Source organism: Protopterus annectens, chromosome 4.part0 (genome assembly GCF_019279795.1).
Source record: "Protopterus annectens isolate FY-2018-M chromosome 4.part0, PAN1.0, whole genome shotgun sequence".
In the NCBI taxonomy this organism is placed as follows: Eukaryota; Metazoa; Chordata; order Ceratodontiformes; family Protopteridae; genus Protopterus; species Protopterus annectens.
Window position 1 is genome coordinate 100,439,493 of NC_056733.1, and position 27,642 is coordinate 100,467,134.

A 27,642-nucleotide genomic window follows, 5' to 3' on the forward strand; every position below is an offset into this window, starting at 1 on the left:
CAAGGCCTATTTTAATATTTATTGAATGTTTCACACTTTTATTTAATGCATTACGATACCTAGGTATTATATTTTAAAACTGTAATATGCCTTTCATCTGTATTTATTTTTCTGCTATACTTAGGCATTTAAGCATGTCAGTAAAATTAATTACTTGCATTTATGCAGGCTGCTAAAATAACTGTAAACAAACGGATGCATGGTTTCAAAACTGCCTGGGAACCAAGGTACACTTAATGAACCACTGATGTGAAAAGCAGTGCCTCAGATAGTATTCATTCAGAACAATGCCATAGATTCAGAATGTTATCTTCATTATAGTGTATACTACCTATACTATTCTCCTTGTCAGTGAGATGACTTGGGACCACAGAAAACTAAAATATGGTCCCTAGGAGCAGGCACAACATAAGGTTTAGACCTTCTTTCAAATAATGCCTTCCAGAAAGGGTGCCAAAGTGACAAAACATCCCTCTAGACATGAATATAACTGCAAATGTTCCAATAGGAAACCTTTGTAGCTAAGGTGACTGCAACAGAACTATCTTGGTAAGTGTCATACATAAAGTAGCATTTATACAAAACTGCTCTGTGCTGTGAATATTAGCTCCCTGACCACCATTTTGCATCATCCTAGTTAATATAATCAATGTCACAATACTTTAGGAAAATATCATTCCATGTAGAAACACCGCCTCCATTCTTGTACTAATGTGTTTTTTACACAACTGTTAAGTTCAGTATCTAAAAATAGTGGGATCTTTGGCTCTAAGAATTTAAGATTTATAGCAAAAAGGATTAATACCATAGTCACAAAGAATTTATGTTTGTAGATCATTGAGTATATTGTTCCTATTCAGCCACTGTAGCTAGACAGCATGTGTATATAAGTACTGAGCATGTGAGAGAACAGTGCCATTTTGTACACAGAGTGAATGCAGTTGTGAATGGAGATGCACATGCGAGTGTGTTTGAAGTAATGAGTGAATCAGTTAGTTTAAATACTTGTTCTAATTAGAGTTCCTGACATGTTTATGTATAATAAATATCTTGAAACCATACACCACTTCATCATCTCTTCTGAATGCATGAGGCAAGCAATGGTGCTAGAATGGGATTCAAAGTGAAACAACACATAAGCCATGAAGCACACGGTTAGAAGTGGAGAAATATACTGGAGTGAACTCATAAACAGGTCAGAGGTTATTCAAAGGTACTTAAATTCATTTAAATGATTTTCCGTCAACGAATATGTGGCAAAACATTTAAAACATTCAGAATAATTACTGAGATAAACGAAATGTCCAAATTTGCAACATACTGATAAAAGTATTTGAAATAAGTATGGAAGTGTTCGAAATAAGTTCTGAAATGTTTAAAATGTACAAAAAGGCTAAAAGATCACATTTCTTTGCAATGTACTGCTTTTTAGCATTAACTAAAGGTATTCGAAGTGTGTGAAGTTTCTGGAATGTTCGCAGTGTTCACAGTATCAAAGTGAAGCCTTTTTAAAGAGATTGTTGTGCATTTGAGCATAATTACAAGTACCTGGTCTATGCTTGTGTTTAAGCGCATTTTGTTGTGATGGCAGAGAGATTTCCCAGACCTGAGCTGCTGGTGTTTAATAATAATATTGCTGAGAATGGAGAGTGTTTGAACAAGAATATGATATTTCCATACAGGCTGCATTTTCTGATAAAGACACACCTACCGGAGCATTTATACTCCTTAATTTAGCTGGCTCAGAAGCCATTGAAAGGGGATGTTCATTTGTTTATGCACCTGCCATGTATGCGGGTGAGGGGGAGAACTGCCATACTGTGATACAGGCTGAAACGTAGTAAGACCCTAAGTATTTAAAACATAAATTTCGAGAAATGTGTAACCCTCAAATGAATATTACAGTGGAAAGGCACATAATTAACACAAGAAATCAAAAGCCTGGTTAAATTATACCAGCATATATTACTGACTTGAGAAATAAAGCAAGTCATGCAGATTTGGTGATTGGCGAGCTGAGTTGATAAAGGGCAGACTTGTGTGTGGTGTTAATAATGATGCAGTGCGATAGATTTTGCTTTGAGATAGTGATTTGACATTTAGCAAAACCATAGACATGCTTCAAATATATGAGCTTACATAAAAGTACACAAATATGCTTACGATTGAAAAGATCATGCATATAGTGTCTACCAGTGCGAATGTTTACAGTATAAAACAGAAGGCTAAGATAAAAAAGAGATATAAGCTGAAGGGTGTGGCAGTACCCAGTTTCAACCATAACAGAATGGGGCCACATCACCTAATCTTATTGTTAGCTGTCATAATTGTGGAGGCAACCATAAACCTGAATGAGAAAAGTGCTTATCTTTTGGTCAGTAATGTCACAAATGTAAAAAGAATAATTTCAAAAGGCTTTGTAAGACTAAAATGTCACAATCTTTTAATAAAAGAAAGCATTCAAAGGTGCATGTAGGTCAGTTAGAAAGCTGTGAGCAAACTTTCTGTGTTGATGATGCTCTGTGATCGATGAAACCATTAATATAGAAGACTATCAGTTGTTTGTAAAGGGTAAAATATTTTGTACTGTTCAGATTAATGGGAAACCTGTACAGCTTAAAGTAGACACTGGATCCAAGTGCAATGTTATATCAGCAAAGATGTTTGCTAAACTAAGAGCTGGTGGGAAACTTGATTCAACAAAGTGTGCAAAACTTGTTGCTTATGGTGGAAAAGAGATTCAAACTGATGGCGAAGTAGTTCTCACATGCCATCATTCTGGAAACAGCTATAACTTGCAGTTTTACATAGTCAAAAGACATGTGCATTCACTGCTGGGCCTCAAAGACAGTTTGAGAATGGGACTGATTTCATTTAATGAGAAGGTCCACCATATAAATCTGAACAACCACAATAGTTTTACACAAAATATTTTTTGTGAATGTGCTGATATTTTCAAAGACAAGTTTGGCAAGCTACCAGTCACATATTCCATGAAGTTAAACCATGAAGTAAGCCCAGTTGTCAGACCACCAAGGAAGGGTCTGGTAGTAATGCAGAGCAAAATAAAAACAGCACTAAACAAAATGGTAAAAGAACCGACTGAATGGGTATCCTCCATAGTCGTAGCTCATAAGAAAAGCTCAGATGATATTCAAATATGTATTGATCTGTGAGATTTAAACAAACATCCCATTATCCAATGCACATAGTACAAGACATAGCAGTTCTCATACAAAATGTCACTATTTTTTCAGTTTTAGATGCAAAAAGTTTCATTTTGGCAAATTTCACTGGATCACAAATCTTGTTAACTACTTTCAGTATACCATTTAGAAGGTACAGATTCTTCAGAATGCCATTTGGGATAAATTCTGCCAGTGCAGTACTTCAACACTCCATGGAAGAAGTTTTTCAGGTTATCCATGCGCTATCATAGTAGATGACATTACTGTAGGGGGCAGTGGTGAAGCCGAACATGATAGAAACCTTAAGAAAGATCTAGACCATGCATGTGAAGTCAGTCTTAAACTGAATCCTCAAAAATGTAAATTCAAGCTGAGAGAAGTTACTTATGTGGGTCATTTGTTTATCAGTTCTGGCTTACAATCAGATCCTTCTAAGCAAGCTGCAGTTCTTTAGATGCCAGTTCCAGACAATGTCACATCTTTACAATGTTTTCTTGGTAGGGTCAACTATTTAGGAAAGTTCATTCCAGACTTGAGTGAGCTTTCAGCACCATTACATGAACTAACATACAAAAATGTAAAGTGGTCTTGGTTGGAACAACACCAAAGAGCATTTGATGTTCTCAAACAGAAAATTGCCAGTCCACTCACTTTGAGATATTATGATGTTCACAAACCAGTAAGTCTTTCATGCAGTGCTTTAAAGTATGGTCTTGGTGCTGCATGTCTTCAAGCATGCTTACCAGCAGCCTATGCATCCAAAACTTTAAGCCAAACTGAGGTGCAGTATGCGCAAATTGAAAAAGAGCTTCTGGCAGTAGAGATTGCATGTTCGAAGTTTAATGATTATATTTATGGCAAACCTATTCTAATAAAGACTGATCAGCAACCTCGAGTGACAATTATAAAAAAGCCAATATATTCAGCCCCAGCATGCTTGCAACCCATGATTTTAAAATTGCAAAAGTACAATCTCAATATTGTTTATACAAAAGGCAAATATTTATATAATGCAGGTGCTTTGTCAAGAGCACCCAGACAAACCACAGAACAGCATGATGATGAGAAAACAGACCTTGAGGTCATGGAAGTCAGAAATTTTTTCTCATCACATCTTAATGAACTCAGAAATCACACAGCTTTAGACCCTATTCTTTATGAGCCGACACATGTTATCAATCAAGGATGGACAGTCTGACAGACCAGTCTTTCACTTGACATACAGAAATATTTTCCTTACTAAGACAAGCTCCTGATGGAAGATGGAATCATCATGAAAGGTCCTAGAGTAGTTATTCCTTCAGAGTTACAACTGAAATATATCAAGATTTTACATTTCGGACACCTGGATACTGATTCTACCAAAAGAAGGGCAAGAGTCATAGTATTGTGGCCTTCTATGTCAAAAGATATAGAGAAGGAAACTCTAGCATGTTCAGTTTGCAATGGTACTAAATTGCACCAACAAAAAAAAACTCTTCAGCTAAACCAGACTCCTAAATTACCATGGTTGACAGTTGTTACTGATATTTTTGAATGGAATGGTCAGCAGTACTTAGTATTGGTAGACTCTTACTGGCATTGGTTTGAAATTGACCTTCTTCCTAATTTAATGTCCAGCACTGTCATTACAAAAGTGAAGAGACATTTTTCTGTGCATGGTAGTCCACACAAAGTTGTATCTGACAATGGTGCACAGTTTACCAGTCAGCAGGTCAAGAAATTTGCTGAGTTGTGGACTTTGTCCATGTTACTAGTAGTCCTGAGCATCCCCAGTCCAATGGATTAGCTGAGCTTGCAGTCCAAAGTGAAAAATGTTTGTTAGAGAAATCTAAGAGAGATGGTACCAATGTTTTTCTTAACCTACTCAGTCTCAGAAACATTCCCCAAGATAACTTGCTTGGTTCACCTGGTCAGAAATTAATGTCTAGACAAACAAGAACAACCTTGTTGTTCAGTAAGCAACAATTCTTTCCATATGCAAAGAACAATGAGTTGGTCAAGACTCAACTTTTGAAGAAATGTCAGTCACAAAAGTTGTACTTCAACAAATCTGGCAAACCTCTCAGATGATTAAGAGAAGGAGAGATCATAAGGATGCAGATGTCCAAAGGATATGACCCAGTGGGTATTATCAAAAATATTTGTGAAGAACTGAGATCTTATATTGTTCAATCAAAAAGAATGGATTTTAGAAGAAATATACTTCCAGTCTCAGAACCAGTGATACAGCAGATCGCTTGTGCCAAAGACTCTATTTTTCAGAGCAACCTTACACTTGTTCCAATTTTGCAGAACAGTGTACTTTCCTCAAATAATTCTGATGTTATCCTTGAAGTTCCTATTGAGAATAATTCCCCAAAGACTGTCCCTGTTGCTTAGCCCAATCAAAGCTTTTATATAACCACATTATATAACCACATACACAGTGACTTGGACTTGAGTTTTGATTTATTACTATTGAAATGTTTTCTAGTATATACGTCATCGGGAGCACTTTACATTATCGAAATACTGAAATCTCGAATGTCATATGGTCGAGACCATATGATCGACATTTCAGTATATCGAATATGTAAAGTTTTAAAAAATAACACTTTACTTACCTTAAAACGTTATGTGCACACAGAGGAAGGCTTCTTGTACGCTCTGTGTGTACGTAATGTTGTTATCTATTTTGTGGTGTTGACAGGAAGTGGGAAATCTCCTGTTTTTCACTTGTGCATACAGCGCAATATGGGAGATTTCCCTTTTCCCCACTGTAGCGCGATCTCGGAGTTGGTATATTTAAGTAGGGGGGGTGGGGGCACAGCCCCCCACATGGGGGGTGCAGGGGGGTGAAGCCCCCCTGCAAAAGCAATGGTTGACTTTTTTTTTTTTTTTTCGTTTCATTTTAGAAGTTCGAGTTTCCAAAACTCGATCTTTTGGTCTGGATAATATGAGGTTCGAGATTTTGGGAATTCGATCTTCTAAAGTGAATCCACATCATCTTATTCTCCTATTGCATATCGAACAAATCAAAGAGAGAGGATGGAGATCATTGAGAGTATTGTTCCTATTCAGCCACTGTACCTAGATAGTACTTGCATATAAGTACTGAGCACGTGTGAAAACAGTGCCATTATGTACAGTCAGCCAGAGTGAATGCAGTCGAGTGGAGATGCACATGCGAGTGTGTTTGAAGTTATGAGTGAATCAGTTCGCTTAAATACTGTTCTACTTACAGTTCCTAACATGTTTATGTACAATAACTATCTTGAACCCATTTACTGCTTCATCATCTCTTTTAAATGCATGAGACAAGCAACAATGTTACTGCTTCAAAACAAATTAACAGATTCATTATACACAGCACAGTCTGTATCTATAGATCCCATGGAATGATGTTTTCTCACTGCCTTTCCAAGATAGATTGGTTGTGAATTCCAGCAGTATCTGTGGGGGAAATTTTTCAAAGCTCTGAAACCTGTTTCAAAGGCAAGCTCTTGGCTTTTACACATGACTTGCCAGAGGTAAAAGCATTTTAACATTTATAATAAGAGTGTGAAGGGTTATACCGAACTTTTCTAATATGTGCAGGAAATCCTTTGCAGTAAGCCATCACGTTAATGCTACAAACAGCAAAAGTAACATCTTTGAGGGGGTGGGATGATAAAGTGTGACAACAGGCCTCAATTTAACTGTGCAACCGTGAACACAAAAATACAACTTGCAGTTTCATAGCATGATAAGTTTGTCATGAGGTATAAATAACTGTATTATACTAATATCGCACTACTTTTGCTGACATTGAAGACAGCCATGTTTGATCACCGGTTTTCCTAACAGAAAATGATGGAACTCTCTCTTTAAATGCTAGACCATATTTCAGAGAATGTTCATTATTTCCTGGGCATGTCCATCAAAGCTTATCACTGCAGGTCAGGCTTATAAGCTGAAAGGCAGCATTTTATTGACTTTGTGGTTTGATTCAATATTGCAACAAGAAACAAAAATATGGATTTTATTTTACTGACAAGCTGTTTTGTTAAACTATTTTTTTTTATAGATCTTAGCTCAGATATGAAGTGTCATTTTTCTTTAATAATGGCATGACTTAAACTGACTTAAATTGTTGTTGAAGTCTGGTCTTGCTTTGTTTTATGCCACACAGATGATGAAGACTAATTTTAATAATGTATAAACGTCGTTATAGTGGAACCGCAGATTACATCTTGATTCAGGCTTAACTATTCTGTACCTGTGTTACATGTTATACAGCTATGCTGTCAGAGGTGCCATCAGTTACAGTTTAAGGTCAATGTCTGCCTAGTAACAGTGTGTACATCTCCTCTCTGATCTGTGTAACATTAGAATGCTGTGCGAAGAACACAGTGCATGCGACCTGCATTAGTTATCATTAAAACTAGGAAGATGATTACGAAAATGTGAATCTGTAAAAAGTATAAAAACAATTATACCACTGACATGTAGCAGAAATGTCTTTATTATAACTTCTACCACTGACATCTTGCAAAAAAGTATTTATTATTATTATTATTGTTATTATTATTATTATTATTATTATTATTATTATTATTATTATTATTATTATTATTATTATTATTATGATGCAAGTCCAAGATGTTAAGGCAGAGCAATGCAAATATCTTTTTTAGGACATCTGGCCACAGCTGATGACATGCCTTTAGAGGACTATGCGAAAAATATTTAGCAGTTTCAAAGTTATCGCTATTTTACTACCTTTTAAATTCCAAATTCATTCCCTCAGGATGCAGCTGTGTGTCATATTGTAGTCAATATGGGGCAGTCATCACAAGTGCCATGATAACTCATACCTCTAGCTACTTAACCATGATAAGAGGCACAATATAACCCAGCATCCTGCCACTTTGTAATTAAAAAAAGGAATGATTTGGTCATGTTTACAGTGCCATCACTGAATCGTGGTGGTGGGGGGGGTGAAGAGGGTACAGAAATTCCCTGATTGCATTGCATTTCACTTATTTTTGTATTGTTAACAGAACTGGATGAGATATTAACATTTATCATTGATGTTGCTTTTTTAAAGAGGCTTAAAAAATGAAAAAAAGTAATGTATGTCCCAATAAAGAGCGCACTTCCATAAAATCTGACCACATCATTCTGCTTGCACAATGATGTCTAAAGCTAAGACTGGTCTGATGTACTTTATGAAGATATGTTTCATCAAATCTTTGTCTACCATTTCATTTACTCACTTTTCTAATCATTTCCATTATGATGTAAACATCAGTATCCTGATAGATTTCAACATCATAACATTTGCAGTAATATAACTTCATTCATTTTTCTGTTTAGGTTATACATTTCAGACTTCAATGTGCTTTACATCATGGTTCTTAATTGGTTATTTAGTTCACAGGAAATATTTTTTGGATATTTCCCATAAACTATTAATAGGAAAAGTGACTGAAATCTTAAATGCAGATATCTAAAATCAAAGAAGATATAATTCCAAACATATCATGAACAGAATGTAGTTAAGGTTGACGCTCTCTCTCTCTCTCTCTCTCACACACACACACACACACACACACACACACACACACACACACACACACACACACACCATACTTCTCAACTTCTAGATATTGAAAATCTGGAGAAAGGCACTTGAAAAGTGGGTATGACTGGCCAAAATCTTCATGGCTAATTTGTGTGAAATTTACATGTATAAAAGTATAACTCATCCTACTTCCAGAAGGAATGTAGGATACACAATCTCAAGCACAAATGAAGCCATCCTCTCCAAGGTGCTCTTCCTTACCCCCAACATGCTGCAAAAATGCTTAAGAAAGCTAAACTATGGATTCTGTATGTCACAAAATAGAATATCCAACCACGTCCTACATTTGTCACAGTGAGTTTCTTAGCAAAGTGTACACTGATTTTTCAGAAACCAAAAATGTCAAGCATGAAATTCCAGTGCCCCTAAGAAGTGAAATAACTATATGTTGGGCTTAGTAATTCAAACTGCAAACAGAACGTGTGTGTGTGTGTGTGTGTGTGTGCGTGTGCGTGTGCGTGTGCGTGTGCGTGTGTGTGTGTGTGTGTGTGTGTGTGTGTGTGTGTGTGTGTGTGTGTGTGTGTGAAGTCCTATAAGTAACAATATATAGGTGCCACAAATGGGGCTGCCATTCATAACTGTGACAAAAGTAACATGAAAAAATATGCAGATCACAGAACCCCTGAATACTGTCACAATATGATAAAAGCAATATTCTCAAGACAAGTATATTCATGCAGCCCAGAGGCAGGCAAAGCACAACACATTAATAATAAAGTATTGCAGGCAAATGTCTAAATGCGTATGAATGTAAATCCAGTTTTCACCCATAGAAATACAACAAACACTGGAGCAACAAGAAGAAAAACTTTGATCTTGAGGAAACCACACTTGTCCCAAAAGAAATAAAGGGTTAACTGTAAGAATACATCAAAAAGGGGCAAAGTGGGTAAGTTAAAGAAATGTATTTCTATTATGAACAAATAAACATATAATGTTAAGGCATACTGCTCTTGTATTCAAAAAACTTTTAGGGAAGTAGGTTGGTATGTGATGAGTAATCAGTGTTAAAGTGCAGACCTGGAGTTATAAAGGACCATAGAAAGTATACAGCTCCCTTCCCTGGTGCAGGTATGTTTTAAAGTGAGTTTCCATTCTTAATTTAAGGGATATATCATATATTTGTAATGGGTGGTCTATGTGATCACATTTAATTACTGATAAAAAGAGCAGGGGAAGTTTTTGTGTGTGAATTAAGTGGAATATATTACTTTGGTTAATTTTCATTCAGCTGATTTCAGAGAAACATAGAAGATTATCAAATTAAAGTTTGTTAATCTGGGAGGGGTGTAAGAAGACTAAGTGTAAAAGCAACTTATCTGCTGCCATCCAAATTTTTTAAATTATTGTCTGAAGAAATTTGTGGTATGCTGTATGTGTGTGATGCAAAGTGAGTAACCTGTGATGAGCAGAATCCTTTACCATGCCCTCAGACATTGTTTAGTCTGTGGGTTGTCTGCCTCAGAAAGCAACTGGTTTACTGTCAGTTGTTCACAGGTAAATTATCATAAATGGGTAAGAATGCTTTTTGTCAGTGAAACAAGATGATTATTCTACGTTTAACCAAATTTCGTTCACTTTATAAAGTCAAACAACTAGGTGCACTTAATAAAAAATAGTATTTTGAGAAGTGGTTAGTGAAAGTGTGAAAGCAGCTGATGTACTGTCACATGATCACAGCTAAGCAAACATGGTTAAGGGAGGGTGCACACGTGTGTGTGTGTGTGTGTGTGTGTGTGTGTGTGTGTGTGTGTGTGTGTGTGTGTGTGTGTGTATGTGTGTGTGTGTGTCTGTGGTGCAGCCATGTGTGACATGAGATAACATATTAAAACAAATAGAATTTCTTTTCTTTTTTTTCATGGTTTAACACATAAGATGAACTCTGTCAAGAGGTATTAAAAGTCACAGAATTAGATCTGGGTATGAAAACAAAACTGTCACTTTACTACAGTTAAATGACTGTGATTCTGAATCACTGGTAGCTCTGTGTGTGTGTGTGTGTGTGTGTGTGTGTGTGTGTGTGTGTGTGTGTGTGTGTGTGTGTGTGTGTGTGTGTGTGTGTGTATACACTTATGAAATAAAATAAATTGCATTACATTAGGCAGAATTCCTTTCCATTGATCACAGCAAAATTCAAAGGTATTATATCAATGTACCACATTATAAAAGCTCATTTTGTCAACACCATAACATCAAAAGCTGACTTACTCAAACTCCCAGAACAGCAAAAATATGTCCTAGAATGTAACCTCTTGGCCACCATTGAAAACCAGCAAAATGAACCACACACAACCCACCAAAGGTGGGGGAGGTCTTCACCTCCACACCCCCCAACTGAATATACCAACTCCAAGATTGCACTAATAAGAAGAAAATGACAAGGTGCTCCATGGTGGCCAAGTGGTTACATCCCCAGAAGCCACTTTAGCTGTTCCAGGAGCTTGAGTAAGTAACCTTTTGATGTTATGGTGTCATGGAACTAAACAAGGAACTTTTAGATGTGGAGCTTGCTTGTGGTGTCATATGGTAAAAGTAACTGACAATATAACTGTTAGAAACATTGGACATCAGATAAAAGGGAAATATTCTTGCAATTCCAGAGCAGTGGTTTATTTGGCCATGTGTGATTCATGCTCTGGTTTCTACATAGGTAAGCTAAGTCAAAGAATCTATGAGCATGACTACGCCATTAGGAAAAACAATCTGAATAATGCATTGGTCAAACATACTTCTGACAATGTGAACCATAAATTTTCTTTTGTAGCAATTGATCAAGTCACTATTGAGGAAAACAAGCCTTGGGGTTTACAGTTAGAAATAAATGAGCTAAAATGGCAAATTTGCTTTCAAGCAGACCCCTGGCATCAATGACCACACTTCTATCTCAGCCATGCTGAAACTAAAAGCACTAAAAGAAAAAAGGTTTTAAAACAAAAATAAGGTTGTCTGACAACTGGCAACAACATAGAGTTTTATATATTAATTTATACATTTCCACACATATTTAAATATACATACATATATACTTTTTTTAAGCATTAGTTGTATTAAATTGATTTTAATGTAGTGTTGATAGCTTTAGGTTCATATGAGGCAACAGTTTTATGTTCAGCTGTATATCATGATGACTGACACTGTTTTTAACCAATACAAGTAAATGTTATGGTATTTAAGGTGAATGCATGCATAATAGCTTGTCTGATGAAGTTGGAAACTTGTTCAAATGAAAGTGCTAACCGTTTCTTTGCTACTGGAATCATTAAACACTTGGTGTTTTTATATCTCAACTTGTGGTTCCTCTCATTTGAACTTTTGACCATTGTTCCAGAGGTGCTTGGACTTCAGCCTTGTCTGTTTTTGTATCAGTTTGGTGACTTTATATATATATATATATATATATATATATATATATATATATATATATATATATATATACTGTACACACACACACACACACACACACACACATATATATATATATATATATATATATATATATATATATACATATACACATTTTCCTTAATATTTTCAAACAGCAATTAGGATATGGCTTCATGCAGAGAGGTAATGAATTCAGATTTTCATATGTGTTTCATGTTGGCAGTCTACCAAATTGCACTATGTCCAGTTTTCACTGGGGTAGGTAAATGGTTTCTCTTCAGGGTGAGAAATGCAGTGAATGCCCAGCATATACCTGTAATGTATCGACATTGCATCAGAAGGAAACATCATATATACGTCTCCATAATTTGACCCTGTCTCTGGAATTATGAATTCCTCAATATAGATTTGTATGGCTTAAAATAATATATGAAAATAAAGCTATTTAAATGTCTTTGTACCTAAATCATCTGAAAATTGTATTCTATAGTTGAGTCATGGCATATTTCCCTGACAAACTTTCTAGGAAACTTCACTAACATTGTCAGAGACATAGTCTTATATTTGTGGGTACCACCAGTAGGACTACATAGAGATTAAGCTGCTCCATTTTGGTATTCTGTTCATAACAGATATGAATTCTGCATGTATTCTCCCTGACAAACTATCAGAACAAAACAGTAATACTTAACTTCTGAGAACAAGTGATATTTTCTGTTATTTTAAATGCTACACCTTCCAAAAACCTAAAAATTGCTGGGGTAACAGGCTAAACTCCAGTGTCCCTACAGAATGCTTTCTAGTTGATAAGTAATTAAATAACATTAGATAAAATATTAAGAAGCTATATCTGTAATCCTTTATTTGGTCTTTCAAAAGAATATATAAGAAGAAGTAGATGAGGGCTTTCACCCCTTACAAATGGGATTTTTTTCATAGCTGAGTACACTTTTAATAATAAAACTGTACAGATGGCCATTGAAATGTGTTTAGGTCTACCTTGACTGACTATGTTAGAATGTTAGCATATTTTTAATGTTAAATGCTATAACAAAAATTATTTTTCTATTTGTAGACTGCCATCCATATATTAGCTCATTCATACCTGCCAGCTCTTAGTTAATGAGGAGATGTCAGGTTCCTGAGGGCTTTCGAGCTGGACAGCAATTGCCTGAAGCTCTGGTTCAGATCTCCTTTTAGAGTGAGATAATTTTTTTCTAATTAAATAGGTAAAGCATTTTACCTTACTCATTTAATTTAAAAGTTGTTCTCACATTTAATCACAGCATTGAATACTGCAAGATCAGTACTGCTACATTGTGATAATAATACTGTAGGTGGGGTGCCTTTCAAATGTTATAAACTTGAATAAGACAAGACATCTCACACAACTAGTGTTGTAGGCATGAAGCACTTTTTTCTTCAGTAGAAAGATCATGCCACTACCAAAATTTCCAGTAGTAACAAGGATAAAATGGCCTAGCACTGAGCTAATTATAAATCTGCAAGGATGGAATGACAGTTTTAGGAGCAGTATGTAATGCAGAGCATCCAGATATAATTCCTTGAAATATTTACCTAAAACTGCATATAATCAGTGCAGTAGGAGTCAATTATTTAAAATTATCCTCATCTCTTTGCTTTTAGAGCTTTGTCATACATTGTGATTTAGAATTCTAAGCATCCAAGTGTTGCTACCCTGAACATTTCTGAGATATGGAAGATGTCAGTCTTAAAAGTGACACACAGATAGCACGAGCAGGTATTTGAACTTATTAAAATTCAAGTTGCAGCTGCTAGTTCTGTGGCACAGAGGAATGACGCACTTATTGCAACTTTGATGACTTACATTTGAGTAGCTGGCCTAGGTGTCAAAGTAGCTGGCTAGGACTTGGAAATGAGAGTCCTTCTGCTGACTCCATACTGATGGGGTAGACAAGCTATAGCATATACTTGGTGGAGGACAGGAGAAATTGACCCAGCACTCCCTCACAAGGCTCCAATTGCAATAACCTAATATGTAGCAGGTGGTATTGTAGCTAAACATGTGACATAGCAGTGTGGAAGCATGCTGCTATACAGCATTAAAGCAGCAAGCATTGCACATCAATTACCAACATGCAAATGTAGTAGTGTGAGATGAATATTCAAAAAAATCTGAGTGATTGATGACATCCTACCACTGCCTGACTTCTGACTCAATTGGTTGGGTATAAAAAGTGTTTTTTTAAGGATTTCCCTTTAGAAATTGGGGAATCCAATAGGAAAGTTGGTGCTAGATGCACACAGAAAAACATACGTCAAAGACAGGTTTGTTTGTATGGTGGTAAGGATAAAAAGTCAAGATGCAGCTGCTGATTTGCTTGTGAAATTAGGAGCACAATCTAAGGTCACTCTATAGGTAATGTTCCAAGTAAAATCTCCTCCATGTTGGGTTCCTGTTGAAAGTCTATATTTTGTGCCATCTTCCTGTCACATAACTTGGGTTTTCTTGCACAGTCCCCTGCTAACATGAGTGTGTAACTTTGAGCTAGAACACTTGCACAGTACGAGGATGGGTGGTAATTCTAGCCACCAGGGATACACTAACAAATATAAGATGTAAGAAAAATGTATGTGCACAGTAGGGGCTGGGTTCAAGCCCTCTTCCCTTACCCTAGAATACCTCAGCATTAATCCACTGCACTGACTGATGTTAATTCAGCAAGGATTTTTTTAAATCTATATTGAGATCTTATGCATTAGTCCATGTCAGAAACAGTTCATGATGGATGAGTGGGAGACACTGGGAACAGTGCGCATACCTCTCAAACTTGTAGTGCAAGACAGGAGGAAATCAGGGACGGACATTAAATTTGCCTCCAACAAACTTAGAAAGTCACTACTCAGCTTTTGCACTACCACAGATCTGAAGGCTGTGAAGTGTGATACTGTTAATATGTGACTGAATTCATCCATGATGGGGTATGTGTGTGTGTGTGTGTGTGTGTGTGTGTGTGTGTGTGTGTGTGTGTGTGTGTGTGTGTGTGTGTGTGTGTGTGTGTGTGTAAAAGGAATGGGGGTGCCTGTGCTAACACGATGAAGCTGCCACTGTTGGCTACCACAGGAAGTGCTGATCTGCACTCTCAGTAGTTAATGGTGGTTTAGAGACACGCACATTTGCCAATAATGACATTTGTCCCAGTCCCCTTCAATAACACACATCACACCAAATGGCATTTGACGACTTTTATTAAATTTCCATAACATAGCTTTGATCACCAACTTTATTAATTACAACTATTCATGATACAATTAAATCTAAATACAACATAACATCCTTGTAATATTAATCAGGGCAGCACACCAACTCACCCTGCCCAGTAAGCAGGGTCCATACCTCTACTCACTTACTTTACTTATGAAGCAGCGTCCCAACTCACTTCATACACCATTCATTGAATTACTTTCCACCAAATAAGCACCATCCTTATCTCAGCTTGCTTACCTATTCAGCAAGCTTCCTCCAACTACTCATTTTCTTTCCCCAGATCCTTGAAGTGAACATCCAGACATCAGAGGGGGAACAGAAGAGGGCAAGCCTATCCCTCTTCTTCGCCTACCCCCACTGATAAATAACCCTACTCCCCACCCATGAAAAGAGGGAGGGTGGGTGGGTAGCAAGTTCACGCCAAAATGTGATTGCTTAACCCAACTACACTAGACTAAACCTCTTAAGCCCCTCCCCATCATTATCTCATTTCCTCCCAACCATCCCTGCCTCCACTTAACCCTTTCACCTCCCCAACCCACTTAACTCCCTCTAATATTAACCTAATCCCCCTATGAAGATGTCCTGGGACAACTTAGTTTGTTGCCAAACTTCATTTGTCCCAGTCCCCTTCAATAACACACATCACACCAAATGACATTTGACAATATTTATTAAATTTCCATAACATAGCTTTGATCACCAACTTTATTAATTACAACTATTCATGATACAATTAATTCTAAATACAACATAACATCCTTGTAATATTAATCAGGGCAGTGCACCTACTCACCCTGCCCAGTAAGCATTGTCCATACCTCTACTCACTTACTTTACTTATGAAGCAGCGTCCCATCTCACTTCATACACCATTCATTGTAATGTTAATCTGGGCAGCATACCTACTCACCCTGCCCAACAAGCAGGGTCCATACCTCTTCTCACTTACTTTACTTATGAAGCAGAGTCCTAACTCACTTCATACACCATCCATTGAATTACCTTCCACCAAATAAGCACCATCCTTACCTCAGCTTGCTTACCTATTCAGCAAGCTTCCTCCAACTACTCATTTCCTTTCCCCAGATCCTTGAAATGAACATCCAGACATCAGAGGGGGAACAGAAGAGGGCAATCTATCCCTCTTCTCCACCAACCAGCCTGACCAGACTGTTCCCCCTTCCTTCTACCCAAAATTGTTTAACCCACTACTTCCCATAAAGGGAAGGGTCAAGCCAAACATCATTTGGTGTACCCAAACTGTAACCCCTTGAACTCAAATCAACACCCAGTCAAAACAGCTACTATCAAGACTAACACCCAGGACCCTGTTGACTGCAGCATATCACCTTAGCCCACCAACTACCCAGTTCTGGATGTGCAACAACTCAATTACAGTGGAGGGAATAGTCTAACTCCAAAACTTTAATGTCTTCACCTTAGATGTCAGAAAACCAGCACCCCTTGACCTAGTTCCTGAAAACTCACCTATACTCAACCATGAAGTACTCTACATGCCCAGCCATAACACCCGCAATTCACTCATTACCAAACCATCTTAACCCCTGTTTGTCCCTGGCCTCTCCCCTCAAAAGCTCTCTTTCTTTATGTTACCTATACCACTAGTAGGTAATTAAGAGCCATAGGGCTGTAGCCTAATAAGTTTCTGCCCTTCTATGAATGTTGTTACTCTACTCATCCCTTAGGATCCCCACACTCCCACTAAACTGTCCTCAACAGTTTTTTCCATTTGCCCCCCCACCTACCTCTTGCTTGCTGACCCTATACCAATGCAATAATCAGCTCCCACTAATTAAACACAGAGCTCTAACATGCCTTACTAAGGTGATTACTCAGACTCTCCTTGTGCCCCATTCCAGTGGCAAGAAGATCCATCCTATCAAACATCACCTTTCAAATCCCCTTTCACACCACTGCATGATGCCTTCTGCACTTCATCAATTTCCATCAGTAACTGTTGCCCACTTGTGCTCCCCATGTGTAACCTCCTAGCTCGCCACTGCTTCCATCATCTGCGAATTCACTGTGTATCGCCACAACTGGTATTTGGCACACCACCATCTACAAAGAAAAGGAGAAAAGTAAGCCCTCTAATATGTAAAGAGAAAGCTCCTCCTTATACCCACCTATTCCAAATTACAGCCGCAGCATTCCAAGACCCCATCTGCAAAAAAGAAAAAGACATGTAAATCATCCAAAATATATAACACACATTCCAAGGCATCTTAAAGGACAACCTATCCTGCCAATCCAGGAAGGAATGTAGCACCGCCACTCACATATATGACAAAGCAGCCATAACTGAAGCTATGCTTCCAATGACCCTGTCAAATACCAAAGATAAATTTAGCTACCAGTCAAGGATGTTACAACTAGACCCCACACGTGAAGGGACCTATCAATATCCACAACCCAGGTAACCTTGCGATTACAGGGTACATCCATTAGCGCCCTGTAAGCCAAGCTAACATATTGTAAAGCCATCTGCCTAGCTCTTAACCTTTCATCTCCAAATGAGGCACACTAACCAACATAATGTGGAACAAATGGACACAATGCAGCAAACACAGTAATAGCTGACTAGCAGCTTTCAAAATACAATCAGGTATTATTTTAAATATTTGCCTTAGAAACTAAAAGTTTGATAGAACAGGTTGCGGTAGCATTAATATTCAGAATGGTTAGTCTGACCATTCCGTGATTACCCTAATTACAGAACTCCAAAACTTTCTCGGTGCTGATCCCATGGCATACGGTGTAAAACTTAGCCATGTTGGTGAAATTATATCCTGGTTTAGCACTACCACAGTTTAAGACCCAGTGTTAAGCCCTTAGAAGGGTGTTAAAACTCAGTTTCTGTCTGCCTCTAATTATTCACACATGAACGGCCAACCCACAGAACCTGAGCCTGAACCATCCAGCAGCCATAAGCCAGCACAACCTCAGCCTCCAACATTCCCCCATCACCAAAATCATGCATGTATGCGTGAGAGCACCACCTGTGAAACAACCCAAACTGAGACTCACCAGCCGGCCAAAGGCAATAAACAAACAAGTTCACTCTTTGTATTAACGTACTCCCCATAACTACTTATAGCTCTACAAGGCCACCAACTCATTTCCTCCCAACCATCCCTGCCTCCACTTAACCCTTTCACCTCCCCAACCCACTTAACTCCCTCTAATATTGACCTAACCCCCCCATGAAGATGTCCCGGGACAACTTTGTTTGTTGCCAAACTTCATTTGTTTGCACATTGCAGCTATTGTTTATGTGAATCACAAATCTCCACATTGCAGACACAGAGCCTTTTTTATCATAGCTCTTAATTGCAAGTGGTGGGGTTCTTTATAAATCCTTGAGTAGATGTAGATTTGAGCAAACAAGTTAGTTTTGCTTGTGTACTTTTTTTTCCTTTATGGAAAATCTGGATGACACCATGAACATTTTGTTAAAAAAATCTCTGAAAATGCAGATTGATAGCTGAACATCAGATGGATTTCTGTCAAGAAAATAATCAACCTGATACGTCTGGTGTTACTACTGTAGGGTTTCCCAAATAATGCACCAGTGAGTACTTCTTTAATAATATTTCTGTTTCTTACTAAAACCTTCTGCTTTTTTAGAGATGGCTTTTTGAATAACAGTGTACACTTTTTTGAACATGTAGTACTTTCAGAGCTGTCACATGTAGATTTTAATTTCATTTCATTGTTTATGCATGTACTGATGTATGTATGGATGGATAGATGGATTAATTTATTTAAACTTGTTAACCAGAAAAGTCTGACTTGGCTTAGCACATTTCAGCAATATTTAAGGAGAAAAGCTCTACAATTATATAACAAAAATGTGAACTGTAAGATAGTACATTATAAAATAAGCAATCTCTACATTTAGAAACCTAATTATTCCATTTATTCCTTATAAAACTTAGGGATGGTGTAGACATATAAAGTCGTTTCTTAAGAAATGTATTACACATAACAGATAACATTTATACAGCACAATGCATTGTATAGTTACCATCAAGTAGGCCTTCACAGGCTACACAGACATAATTTTAGTTGTTAGTGTTTACTTAGAAGTAGCACAATGAGAATTGGACAGGTGAGAAACAAGTCTTTTCTCTAATTTTGTAGCTGCAAATATAGGACCAGTTAGTGACAGGTAAATGAACTCTGCCTTCCTAAATGGATATTGATATGCATTTTAAGAAGCTTATTACATACTATTGGCACTGCTAGTGAGAACTGAATGTTTACCTTGGCCATTGTTTAAGAGGGGTTCCTATGTCTTGGTTGAGCTGTACCATCACATTGTGCACTTGTACACTACGGTGTACAGCTAACGCCAGGATTATGTGATCTCACAAGCATGTGTTGGATTGTACATCACAAGGTAATTTGCAGCTCTGCCAAACTAGATCTTTGGTTTAAGTTCCTTTTGCTGGTGCTTGCTATACATGCTGTTGGTAGAATAATATTTATGAATTAACGGAGATTTTTATAAATAAAAAGCAAAGCACATGTACAAACACACACACACACACACACACACACACACACACACACACACACACACACACACACACACACACACACATACATTCATTAATGTTCCATTACCACCTTTATCCTGCTCAAGGTGTCAAGAAAGCTATAGCATACACAGGATCTAATTCTGGACAGGATGCCAGTTCATTACATGATGCATATATGGGCATGCTCATGTATACATACACATACATTGCAAACTATGGACAATTTGGACATTTGCGATTTCATCTATCTGCACATCTTTGGGATGTGGAAGTAGTCCTGGAGTAGCCAATGAAAATTCACCTTGACACAGATAGGACAAGCAGACTATACAGAAGACATCTCGCATGGTAACCAAACCAGAGAACTAACAGCTCTGGGGCTGTGGTTACCACATGTCCCTCAATACCCAGGACATTCCCTATTTGTGCAGTTGTGTCCTGCAAAAGCAAAAAAATGACAAATTATAAATGTTCTGAGATTTTAGTACAAAACATAATTCCTAAGTTTCCACCTATAGTTGCATAAAATAATTACATTATATCTGATACACCTTAATATTCGATGAAACAACATAAACTGCTCAAATTCTGCAAGCATAAGCTTTTATTTTGGCAAAAAAGTCACCTTTACTCCTTTGCACTGTTTTAATATGGTTTGTTCTGCAAAATCTTTTGTTCTTTAAAGTCTTGTATTTCCATACAAAATATCACTTTTGTGGTTATTTGAAAAGGTGGGAACCCCAGCTGGGGTGGATACATGAATGTATTTTAAAGCACTTAACTATGCAGAATGCTATTGACATTACATTTGGAAAGAACTTTCACTTTCCCGTATTTTACTTTTGCATAACTATTATTCTAATGGAAACATTAGCTAGTTTAATTTTTTGTTGTGTTATTGTTAAATAATTACTTCACTTCATATCTCTCAGCCTGTTAAGAAAGCTTAAGAAATATTGTTGCTATTTATTTATTTAACATTTGTTTACTGGGAAAGTCCGACTGGATACAGGTCCTTTTTCAGTGGAGGCCTGGGGAGAAAAGCTTCATGAGTAACAGTAAATTTTAATGCACGAATTGCAATAATCAATAAAGTGTAAAGTAAACAAAATGTAGTATACATAAGAAAATACAAATTTGTTACATCATGACAACAAAATCTAAGCTTTCAACTTAGCTAGTACTATTTGTAAAGTATGACTTATGTCAAGACATAAGGTTAAGACAGGCTGGTAGGAATAAAAGATTAAACACAAGGGAAGAAGTTGGTTTATGATTGGAGTATTCTGTGATTTATCAGAGCATTCGCAAGGGGTTATAAACTTAGAAAGTTGATAGAATAACAAGAGTTGTGTTAGTGTGCATTTTCTGAAGGATATTAAGTCTGAAACTCAAATGCATATCATTATTTAGTGAATTAAGTCATCAGTGATTTGCCAGAAAACCACAAACTTTGTGAGGAGTAGACCAAAAATATACAGTAAAAATCTGGACAGTTGAGAGGCATTCTCCACCTTTTTGCATTTTCCCCATAACACAATACCACACTGTCTATGAGTTAGGTATCAATGCTGATTTTGTTATAAGTGGAGAACTATAGAGGATGTGCCATAATTTTCCATTTCCCCAAGTGTGATCATGTTTCCCCAGTCTGAGTATAAAATTGTCTATTGTTTTTTTATAATAAATAAGTAAAGTGATCACATTGAGATGTTACTTCTGTGTTGCTGATATTTTGTGTTTTTGTCTTGTTTATAACAGTCTTGCTTGGGGATCATTTACATGCTGCATGATTGCATCAGTGACTACAATAAACAGATACACAAAAACCATCTTGGAATTTAAGCACAAGCGAAAAACTCTGGAGAGAAACCTGAAAGCCAAACCAACATTGTTGAGTCAGGAGTTGGCAGAACCAATGTGGGATATGTATATAAGTTCAGTTGCAAGTACCACGGAAGAGTTAAAAGATCTACCCAATAGTGGACGAAAGACATCCAGCACCTCAGTGTTTGTGGATTTAAATGATATTCCAGAGACTCAAAGAGAAGAGTACTGCTAAAATTCTGAGTTGTAGCCTATTTGTAATACTGTATTTGTTAATTATTTTATTATCTAATCCTACTCTTCAATAGATAATTTGTCTTTACAGAGTTAACGTATTAGGTGCAATAAATACAGATTTTTTGCAAAGATAAAATACAAAACAGCAATCGTAATTGTTCTAGAAATGAAGTATAAATAATTTAATATACAGTTACATTTTTTATGGTTTATAAGAATGCTAGAATATTGGTCAGATCACTGAATTATTGTAATATGGCTTTGACTTTGAAGCAACATGAAAGGTCGTACAGACTAACGTGTGTGCTGTGAAAAGTTTACTTACAAGCTTCTGTGCCTCAAACAGTATTTGCCTTTCACCAAAGTCATAGCAACTTAAAGACATTACATTTTTTAGAAAAACATTTTTAGTACACATTGCTGCTTAGTTGCAATATTTTCAGATTAATTTCTTCCAGAACAGAATAATGAAACCACTGAGATTTTATTTTATTGAGGTTCTCAGTATCGTGTAGTGTTCATGTGGTTTATACCTTAGCAGATGTGTGAATGCTGTGTATCTAAATGGTTCCAGATTATAAATGCCATTGCAAATGTCTCATACTTGAACCTCAGTTTTATAAATTTAAATTCCTTCATAAATTGTAATGCCAGCAAGTGATGTCATTGTTCTATTTAAATCCTCTACGTTATGTACAACCACACTATCCTGGTACATTACAGGTGACTTCACAGCACAAATTAAACCATTGACTTCCATATGGTTTACTTATTTCAATTTGCTTTGAAATTATCTCATCATATATACTGAGGGAGAGAAAGATGTGTGTCTTTTGTTATTCAGTTAAATTTCTAACACAGGAAAGTGTTATAGCCTTAAAGCAATTGTGTATCCACCAATTCCATCACCTATGCCCAAACTGCTTTTACATTTTTGTGTTTGTTTTTAAGCAGAATCTCTTTAAAGAGTCAACAAGTTTTTCATTAACAATGTCTAAGTATAGCACTTATTACTGCCCTTTTCCAAGCAGAATGTATTGATGTTGCAGGCTAGAAAAAATAATTTATACCATAGAAGCAGCTCTAACTTTATTACTCTGCAACAAAGATCATATTAGTGTGTTGCACTGAACATCTGCATAATGTAATGTCCGTCTCTGCTGACACTGCTTGAAGACATATGCTGAGCACCTGCATAATGTGATGTCTGTGTGTGTGCTGGTAAAGGCATATGCTGCACACCTGCATAATGTAATGTAATGTCCGCATGTCTGTGCTGGCATTGCATACAGATATATGCTGAACCCTGCATAGTGTGATGTGTGTGTGTGTGTGTGTGTGTGTGTGTGTGTGTGTGTGTGCTGGTAACATGACGGCATATGTTGAACACCGACATAATGTAATATGTGTCTTTAATGACAGTGTGTACAGACATTTGCTGAACACCTGCATAGTATGATGTCTATGTGTGTGTGCATGCTGATAGCATATAAAGGCATATAATGTCAGTCTGTTTGCCTGTCTGTACTAACAATGTATAAAGGCATCTGGTGCTCTGGTGGCATACAGGGATAAAGCTCTGACTACAGCCCAGTTGACCCAGGTTCAATTAACAACTCTGGTGACTGACATAATGACAGGAAAGGAAGGGCATGCCCATCCTGGCAGGAGAGAATTTCTCAATGACACTGTCTTAGGGAAGGAGTGGTTCAAAGACAGGGGTATCTTTGAAAGTAAGAGCAACAAGCATGGGAGGTGGAGCAGGGGGGTAGTTAAGGGAAATAACCCCCCCCCTTCCCCCAGGAAGTGCTGACAATATATAATGAGATATACTAAACACCTGCATAGCATAATGTCTGTGTGCTGACAGTATATAAAGGCATATGCTGAACAGCTAAATAAAGTAATGTCTATCTGTAGTGGCAGTATATAAGTGCATATGCTGAACAACTGCATAGTGTACTGTATGTGGGTGTGTTTGTGGGCTGACAGAGTATAAAGTCATATATATGCTGAACACATATGTACTGTAAAGTCTGTGTCTTTGCTGACAAGATATAAAGACATATGCAAAACCACACATTTTTTTACTGTTAACATGATGGAGTCTAAATATATGTGTGTCGTTGTGTGATACTAATGCCACAGTACCCTGTAATAATGGCATCCGTGTGATATTCTTTACATGTGTGTCGTTGTGTGATACTAATGCCATAGTACCCTGTAATAATGGCATCCGTGTGATATTCTTTACATGTGCTTCTGTAATATTTGGTTTCTTGTCACCTCAACATATAGGGTCATAGATTAATGCTAGGCTAACTGCCTTTATGGGCTATTTTAAGCCTAGCCAATTTCCCCATGTAAGAATCAAGCCCTGTACCTTGTGACTATGAGGTAAACACCCTAACCATTATACCTACCTCCCACCCCCCTAAAGTGTATAACCATTGCACACACATAGGCAAAAAAGACACCCTGCTGCAAGGGAATATACTAACACAAACACACACACTCACAGTTTCCCTTTTTGAGATTAGGGCCCTTATCTATATAGTAGCATATACTATAGTGCTACATACTTAATGCATGCACCACAGAGCTTATGTATATACTTTAGTTATTAATTACAAGAGAGAGACCCCCCCCCCCCAATGTACAAGTCATGCATATCAATCTACAAAATCTTATCATATTTACTGGCAGAATGCCTGAAAATATGTGATAACTGTTTTTTTTTTTTCTGTAAATGATGAATCTGGTTTACTGTGAGTCATCATATCTGATTTAATCAATGTGATTGTCCAAAAACAAAACATTTAAAGCCTTGTGAGATCCCTTCTCAGAACTGCAACACTGCCTAAGCTGCAAAACTCATTTTTTTAAAGGTAAACAAACCCCACTCCAAGAATCCCTGATGTGAGAATAAGCCCCAATACCTCAAACTAGATATACATCAAGTGCAAAATTGCACAAACTCAGAGAAGAGTGAGAAAGTGCTAAAAATTTAACTCTCACCTTCTCACTTTTCTCTGAGTCTAACCACCATTACATGATTCTGGGCCTTCCAGTGATGATCTTCCGAGCATCTTTCAAATGGATATCAATAAACAGCAGGTTTCCTGATGAATCACTGGTGTTTATCACTCTCCTACTGTGATGTGCACATATATGTGGATGTATAATTAGTTGTACCATTTATCTCAATTTTGTAGCCAGTTTAGTCTGTATACACTGTGTGACAGACAGACTGACAGGTAGTGTGCAAGTATATTTGTGTATTGTCAGATCAGGATAAGAGAATGAATGTTTTCTTATCATGACACAGTACAATAAACTGAGTGTATATCTTTAGATAGTCCCTGTACTCCATTAAAAATATAAAAAATTATATCTACAGGTATTTATTCATTTGAATTTCCCATTGTTAGTGTGGCATGGGTATCATTCCCTGGGACTGTGGGCTGTTGCACAGCTTCAGACTGTACAAAATTCTGGTAACACATATGCATAAACAATAACCTATGGTATGCTTTAGGTGGCTCCACATTCACATTTTAAAAGATGCTTTCTTTTTTGTATGTTCCTGAACCTATGGTAATATTGCTTACAATTTTTGCAATACATTCACAAAACAATAAGATGAAACTGCATAGGAAAGGCTACTAGAAATTATACAATTTGTGTTACATATGAGCTGAAAAAATGTGTGTTTTATTTAGCATTCCATAGTCATCATCTGTAAGTTATTACACATCACATAAATTAAAATACACAGCAGAAATGTCTGCTGCAGAAAGCAGATGTGTACAGGTGTATGTCAGCGGCACTTTCTCCCATTAAATAAATGCATTTTTTTTAATCTATTTATCTTTCTAGATTAAAATGTCATGCAAATTATAGCAGCTGTAATAAGATGCAGCCATTAAACAAGACATTTGTGTGGTTGCATTGTAGCATAGCTTTGCATACTGCACTTTCTCAAAGAGAAAGTTTATTTCAGTAGAAGACAAACTGCAAAACATCTGTCTCTTCAGTAGAAGACAAACTGCAGAACATCTGTCTTGGTTGCCGTAGGCATTGTTAAGGCTCAGTCTGCTGATCATCATTCACCAGACTGCATTGTATTTACAGGTAATAACTTAGTATAATATAGTCTGTCTGTTGGAAACCTGCATCTGAACATTAACCCTTGAAGAATAACAACTAGGACAGACATGCTTTCCACAAACATGAGTGTGGTGACATCTATCTTCTAGAATCTAGGTTCATGGCATCAGAAGGAAGCTACTATGCTAACCTAAGTGGCCAGTTTCAGTTCCACAAGCACTGGGGGGATTCATAATGATTACTGCAAGGTGTATACAATGTGTTCACCTCAAGATAACCTTTCTGAATTTGTGGAAGGCCATACCATGTTGCTTTTGGATGAAGACATGCAGCACCACAGTGGGCTGTCTCTGCTACACACTAATGAGGTGGTCCTGGGGGAGAGACATATGCTAATTAGCCATGTGTTCTCTCCCCAGAACTGTCTCAGAGAAGGCATCTATGCACATAGTGACAGATTAGCACTTCCGCTCATCACAGTACAGAACATGACCAAAAGGCCATGTTCTTCTATCAAAGTAGAGGTAATTACTGGGGATTGTAGTACTAAGAGAGGATTAGGAGGTGTCTGCATGTGTGTGAGGAGCTGCATACATGAGTGTGTCTGTCAGTCTATCTGTCTGTCTGAAATGTAGCAAACGTGGGGTAGTGAGGGGTTATGTGTGTGTGTGCGCATGTGTGTGTGTGTGTGTGTGTGTGTGTGTGTGTGTGTGTGTGTGTGTGTGTGCATGTGTGTGTCTGTGTGTATGTGTGTGTGTGTGTGTGTGTGTGTGTGTGTGTGTGTGTGTGTGTGTGTGTGTGTGTGTGTGTGTGAAAGCTCAAGTGGGTACATGAATGCAATTGAGTTGGGAATAGGCTGTTTCATATGTGTGTGCGTCTATGTATGCATGAGTTGGAGTCACTGTCATACTTAGATACACCCCTAGACTAATGCCTGCAGTATATGGATGGGGAGAACCACTTGACACCAGGGGTAACTGCTAAAATTTGTGTCTTTGAGGCACGTAAGCACAACAAGGATCTTAGGGTGGAGAGATTCACTAAGCACCAAGGATAACTCCTAAAATATGTGCCTAAGCTGCACTTAGAATGAGGAATGGGGATTGAGGTTAACAACTAGACACCAGGAATCTACTCTTATGCCTTAATAGCCCTTAAACTCTGCGGGATAAGTGGAACCACTAGACTCCAGGAATAATTCTGTTACACTTGAACAGCACTTTCAGAGTACGGGGATTGTGCAAAACACTGGACACTAGTGATAACTCTTATTGCTGTGCCTTAATGGCACTAAAACATTATGGGGATTGGTGGGGTGAAGGGAACACGACACCAGTAATACTCAATTTTGCCTGCCTTAAAGGTATATAAGTGAAATACAAGGTTCTAAAAACTACTAGACACTAGAAAAAAGTATAGTGCCTTTGAGGGTATATGTCAGTCCCTGAATCCTCACACCTCCCCCACAAA

General features: G+C 37.4%; 1 protein-coding gene across 1 annotated transcript in view; it reads left to right on the forward strand.

Moving 5' to 3' along the window:
• LOC122800219 (germ cell-specific gene 1-like protein) overlaps positions 1-22,821 on the forward strand; it is a 640,636-nt gene extending 617,815 nt beyond the window's left edge. Inside the window, exon 4 of the mRNA XM_044069713.1 lies at positions 21,760-22,821. Coding sequence (XP_043925648.1) covers positions 21,760-22,060 — 301 coding nt within the window. The 3' untranslated portion in view covers positions 22,061-22,821. The remainder of the gene's footprint in view (positions 1-21,759) is intronic.
• Positions 22,822-27,642: the final 4,821 nt, after the last annotated feature.